Here is a 6,656-nt window from a genome sequence, read left to right as displayed (position 1 = left end):
GAGACTGGGCAGGGGGTTTGTGTTTTTAAATTTCTGTTTTCTCTATAACATTATTAACCTTGATAGAACCAACTGACACTGGCATCTGTGCTGCTGCCCAAATACCTTCTAAAGTACTGACATGGAACAGCTCTCAGCACATGATTGCCCATGCTCCAGTGACTGACCAATTCTTATATTCCTAGAAAAACACCAATTGAATGAGTGGAATATATATATATATATATATATATATATATATATATATTCTATATATATATATATATATATATATATATATTAAAGAAGAAGGCATAAAGTTGGGAAGGGTGAGATGTTAAGAGGAATTCAGAGGTAGTAAGAGGGAGGAGTGGTGGAATTGTCAGAGTAAATAACATTTAAAAAGAAAAGAGCCCTTTTCGTCAAGATGGCGCCGAAAGCGAAGAAGGAAGCTCCTGCCCCTCCCAAAGCCGAAGCTAAAGCGAAGGCCTTGAAAGCCAAGAAGGCAGTGCTGAAAGGCGTCCACAGCCACAAAAAGAAGAAGATCCGCACATCGCCCACCTTTCGGCGTCCCAAGACCCTGCTGCTACGAAGGCAGCCTAAATACCCCCGGAAGAGCGCGCCCAGGAGGAACAAGCTTGACCACTATGCCATCATCAAATTCCCCCTGACCACCGAGTCAGCCATGAAGAAGATAGAAGACAACAACACACTTGTGTTCATTGTGGACGTCAAGGCCAACAAGCACCAGATCAAACAGGCTGTGAAGAAACTCTATGACATCGATGTGGCCAAAGTCAACACCCTCATAAGGCCCGATGGAGAGAAGAAGGCGTATGTTCGGTTGGCTCCTGATTATGATGCTCTGGATGTTGCCAACAAGATTGGAATCATCTAAACTGAGCCCAGCCAGCTAATTCTAAATATACACTTTTTCACCATAAAAAAAAAGAAAAGAAAAAATAAGAGAAGATTAAAAAAAAGAAAGAGGCGCTTGAGAGAGATGATACAGCAATTAAGAGCTCTTGCTGCTCTAGAGGAGGCCCAGGTGCAGCTCCCACAATCCACATGGAGGCTGACAATCATCTGTAACTCCAATTCCAGGGGATCTAACACAGTCTTTTGGCCTCTGCTGGCACCAGGCACACATGAAGTACGCAGACAAATACGCAGACAGAACAATTTTGAACATTAAATATAAATAAATATTTCAAGAGCTGGGAGAGTTGTATTTTGGAGCAATGTTTCATATTTTCTAGTACATAATTAACCCCCTCACCTTATGGCCAGAAGGCAAAAATAAAAATGTCACCAGGGTTCTACACCCTTCTTTGAGAGTACATCTCCAGAGACCTTCCCATAATGCTCCGTGTCCAGGTTTTACCACCTCCCATTATTACTGCCCTGTGAACCAACTTTCTTTAGGGAAACTTTCAACACTCAAGCTGTAACAGGTGTGCTCTATCTTATGCTTACATCAATACCACAAGCAGGCATCATGAATCATCATCCAGCTGTAAGGGCGAGGAAACAAGTGCCTGGCCAAGGCTATGTCCTTAACAAATGGCAAAAGGCAAGGTGAAGTGCCAAAAGTGCCATTTCTGCTTTATTTCTATATTCTAGAATCATCTAAATGATACCTAGATGGAAAATTAGCAAAACAATCACAGCTGAATAAAATTGCCAGATCTTAAAGCTGAGCTGTATAGAAGATGCACCAGGAAAACGTCTTCCAAGCAGACGCACCAGTCTTCCAAGCAGACGCACCAGTCAGCACTCTCCCGGAGACATCATGCCAACGTGCAGCATCTTAATAGAGGATCCTCGGATGATGGATGGATGCTTCTCTCGCTGGCAGCATGTATGTGTGTCTGTGTGCTAACCAGATACTTAAGAGAACAATTTTTTTATTATCTTTATTTGAAAACCACTTTGCACAGACCTCTAGGGAAATGAGGTTCCATCTTCTAAATGCACACTTCCATCTTTGTCCACAGAAAATTGTGTGTGGGGAGGAGCGGTGGTTTTTCCCCGAGAGTGCTCCGAGAGTGCTCCAAGGCCCCTTTCTTATTTCTAGTTTTCAAATGCTCCGATTTTACATCCCATCAAATATAAAACTTCAAGTTTAATATATCTTAGAGAAATTGCCTCCTGTAGATTATGCCCTTCAGCTCTTATCATGTTAAGTTGTAATTTGCAGTTTTGAAATGAACCATCCAAAGGACATGTTTTCCTTAGTCAAAGCAGAAGGAATTTAATTTTTATTGTCTGCGTAGATTGATCCACTTTCCTTTTTTTTTTTTTTAAGGACTCATCATGAATTTGTTGAGTGGCATCAAGATAATGTATGTCCTTATTTGGGTCTCAAAAATGAATAAAATGTGATTCTGCAATGCACTTAGGGTAAAATAACTAATCATATTCTATTGAACATAGTTTTAATGAGAAAAGTGTATTAATGAGATCAAGTGGACATCAACATCACTCAACATAGTTTGGAGCAAACACAAAGAGTTATGAACTGAATACACTGGACTGCCATCCCTTAAAGAGTTCAGAGAAACCAGGCTACAGAAACCAAGGATGGATAGCATTATAAGTTTCCTGAATGCTATGCATGTCTATTCAGATTAAAAAGACTGATTTAAGTTGTATGTTTAACTCTTTATGTCTTTGTCAACTTTTTAATACCAAGCTACTAGAAAATTCAGATAAGTAGTATATGTTTGAGAATAGGTATATTTGATAAATCAGATTTGTTTGATAAGGAAGATATATTTGATAATCAAGATTTGTAGACTCCTAAGGTCTTTAAGTTCACTTTAAGCCTTAGCTATTCAGTAAACTAAGTCATATCAAAATAAAAATAAAGCACATTGTAATATTCTAAAAAAAAAAAAAAAAAGAAAGAAACCAAGGATGGGAAAGCAATGTTTAGTGACAGTTAAACATGTATATTGAAGCTGCCAGTGTGTCCTGCTGTGTTCCTGTTGAGCTCAGTTTCTGTCCTCAAAAACTATATTGAAAGACTTTATAGCCCTAGTGATAAGTTCCCTGAGGAAACTTTGGTTATTCATGTCTTCCATGAGCCTTAAAAAGTAAGAAACTGTTCTGCTTTTGCCTGCACTTTTCTCAGATCACCTTTCCATTCTGGATAAATGTGAAAAGACGGAAACTCTTTCTGTGATGTTACAAAGCCCCTGTAAAGACAGCCTTAAGTGATATTTAAATGGCAGTTTTAAATGCAGCAAAATTATACTTGGTTGAAACAAAATACAGCTGATAGAAATTATATAGATCAATGTAAATGACATGCAATTGAATCCAATGCAGGAGAGCAAGGTACTTGTCAAGACAGGAGCTACACCATTTTAAAACTCACCCAAAGGAAGTCGTAACAACGGAAGAATCCCCGTCATGGTCACTTTGAGACACTTTCAAGTGTGGGCTATATGACGCTGATAAACACAATGAAGTGCATGAGATCTGATTATACTGTGATTATTCTAATCTGCTCTGTTGTGAGAGAGTAAGACAAGCTGTGAACTGCTGGTATTTATTTATTTCTCACTTCTTCAGGATAGAAGTTCAAGACTGAGGTGTTGGCCCATAACTCCTCTCCAACTAGGGTCCCACCTATGAGATCTGACTTGAACCTTAATTACCGCCCTCAGGGCTCTAACTCCAAGTATTGTCAAACTGGAAATGAGTAACTCAGCATGTGATTAGGCCTGGAGACACAGCTACGTGTATCTGAGTGGGCCTCACTATCATTCATTCTCAGAACGAAAATTCTATGATTTTAGGAAGCAAACTCTATGAATCTCCATAAAACTAGGGCCCAAATCTTGAAGGAAGAATCATTCTTTGAGCAAAGCCCTGCCTTAGGGCCTAACATCAGGCCCTTCATATTCCAGCATGATTTTGATCGGAATGGGAACATTCTACTGACTGAATGTCCTTCTCACTCATGTAGCAGTCGAGAGATGGTTTAATTTATATTTAGATAAACTTGTCCACCGGCTTCTCCTTCTCTTTCTTGTGGCCTTCTTCCATTTACTTCAGAAAATTCATAGATTATTCCAGCTTTGGCCATCTTTTCACAGGAACAATTCCACCTTGAGCAATGCTACTCTCTACAATGGAACTCCATGTATGCAATTCTCGGCATTTCAGCTTTTGAAATTAACTTTCATTTCCCAACTTGAATAAGTGAAAAGGAAGCAATTGTTACTTCAGCTGCTGCATTGTAAATTGCCTCTCTAATAGCCTCGAGAGTCAAACTCCTTTTGTGCTCTTTTCTGCCCCTTTGGGGAAGGCAATTCTCCATTTCCTCTCTTCTCATTGTGACTTTGCAGGGCTGGTAATGTTTGAACAGTCAGAACCACTTTTACCATTCCTTTGACTTGTTTCTTTGAATTTTATTATTCAGGCTATCCTTTCTGATTCAGAATCCACAAATTTAAAAGACACAAATAAGAACTAGGCTTCTATAGATGGTATAGGAAATGGTGTCCCCACACGAGAATATTTGGGTTGAAAAGGATCTGAGAATGGATTCTGGTTTTTTTTGCCTCATATTTGGTGTGTGTTTTCAGGAGACTTTCCAGCATCTGCGTTCCTTACTTCCTTCATCTATATCATGGAGAGAATAAAGCAACTTTGAAGGATGGCTTTAAGCAGCAGAAAATACACAGCATTGTTGGTCATATATATGAGGCCCAACAGGGACAATTACAGTGTCTTCAATAATAGTCAGTTTATAAATGTTAAAACACCCATATTCACTATAATAAAATCAGGCAATTTTTAATGGAACATAGTGGCAGAGTGGTATAATAAGACCCCTAGGACTCTGGAGGAATGAGCCTCATTTGAACTTACTACCTCTTAGAATCATCCTCCATGATCTTCCTGGTTGATCTGCTTGAAAGGTCACTGGTGCCATCATCCACTGCAAAGTTGGTGGCAACTCTGCAAGCAAGGTGTCAAAGATAGAAAGCAGCAGAACAATAGTTAGAGTAGTAGGGAGAGTTTCAATTAGTGGTAAGTACTGCGGTAGGGAAAAAGAGTCCAGCTCATCTTCACAGATCTGAAGGGGTGCTTTAAAGGGAAATGGGCGGTGGAGAAGCAATTGAAGGTTTAGGAGTATCGTAGCAGTAGAGACTTCCAATTGAGTTAGCAAGACAACAATTAAACCAGGCATGCCTGCTAGCTACCTGTTACTACAGACAGGACTCTGTCTTCACACCGGGACAGAGAGACTGAGGTCCCATCTTCAGGCATTGGTAGAAAGAAACAACTTTTGTGTGTGTATGGTCAGGATTGAGTTTTGGCAAGCAGACATGTTAGAGGACATAGGGGTTATCTTAGGGGGTACTCTCAAGCTGGTAGAAACTATGTCATCACTAAAGGACTTTGATGCTAAGGGTAACTTGGATGAGCTTAGATCAAAGAGAGACTCTGTCAGAGATCATATTCTTGAGCTTCCAAGGTTTCAAACCATGCAGCTGCTAGATATTGCTTGGAGCCTCCATAACATTGAGAGGGAGGGCCACATTCTTCTTCTTCTTCCAGACCTAGGGACCCAGATATGTAGCCCACCTGGATCAAGTGAAGGCCTTGGCTTCTCCATTTTCCTCCAGGGACTCTTGATCTCCACAACTAGTTGAAATATCAGCCAATAGTGAGACTTCCATTTTATTGCTAAATATTGTCAGCGGCATGGGGGAGGGAGGGTTGAGGACACAGTTGTGCATTGCCACCTGTAGTATTCTGGGATGCAGTTTTCTAGAGTCCCTTAAACTATTGAAGCTAGAATTCTTAGATATCACTGAAAAGATTTCCACGTCAAGTCAGTCAGAAGGTGAATTGGAGTTTACAGAGTTTCCCCTAAGTGGAAGCATAGGAGTGACTAGAGAGGCATTTAGGGAGTTACACAACAAGCCCAAGAATGGATTTCTCAGACGAGACCAGTGTCAGTGTCTTCACAATAAATAAAACCTTGGTAGCATCTGAAGTTACATCTCAAAAAAAAAAAAAAAAAAAAAGCTAAGGGAGCCCACCCCTCAGTAAATGAGATAGTAGGGTGGATCCCAAGGGTAAATTGATTACGATTATAGTTTATAAGTTAAAATCATAAGCCACAAAGACTACACATGGGGGTTAAGCATGCTTCCACTGCGGGGGGAGGGGGGGAGGAAAAACTTTGTAAGTTTAATTTGCAAGGTGCCCAGAAAACTATAGCTTCACATCTGTCAAAGGAATAAAGCTATACATGCTTCAGCCTTAAGCATGGTTTATAGCTATTCTAACATTCTTATTTGATATGTTTCTCTATAAAAGGAATATTGTCTCCATGTTGATGATCTTCATAGCAAATGTTGATTTTGTGAGAATTGCCAATTCTCAGGTAGTAAGGCTTGGAGTTATGGTCTTCTTACCTTTCCCATGCTCCCCATCTTGATTTCTATTTCTGTCTTGTCTCAGTTGGAATCCCATGTTATACTCACTATGCCTTCCAAGAAATCACAAAATTCAATGATAAATACAAGCATCCATTCTTATATCATTCAATCTTTAATCATACTATAGCTATTCCATGTCAATTTTTATCAATTTGTCATAAAATTCTGGGTGTTATAAATACACCCTATAATCTAAGTCCCCAGGAGACT

General features: G+C 39.7%; 1 protein-coding gene across 1 annotated transcript; it reads left to right on the top strand.

The window, feature by feature from the left end:
• Nucleotides 1-398: 398 nt before the first annotated feature.
• Nucleotides 399-924, top strand: LOC121460358 (60S ribosomal protein L23a-like). Its single transcript, XM_041670706.1, has one exon. It carries the CDS (start codon nucleotides 407-409, stop codon nucleotides 875-877), a length of 471 nt encoding a protein of 156 aa, XP_041526640.1. The 5' UTR covers nucleotides 399-406; the 3' UTR covers nucleotides 878-924.
• The last annotated feature ends 5,732 nt before the right edge of the window (nucleotides 925-6,656 follow it).

Source organism: Microtus oregoni, unplaced genomic scaffold, assembly GCF_018167655.1.
Source record: "Microtus oregoni isolate MIOR12 unplaced genomic scaffold, Mior012 000020F_ref0000438, whole genome shotgun sequence".
In the NCBI taxonomy this organism is placed as follows: domain Eukaryota; kingdom Metazoa; phylum Chordata; class Mammalia; order Rodentia; family Cricetidae; genus Microtus; species Microtus oregoni.
The sequence above is the reverse complement of the archived record's forward strand: the minus strand, read 5'-3'. Positions and strand labels throughout refer to the sequence as shown.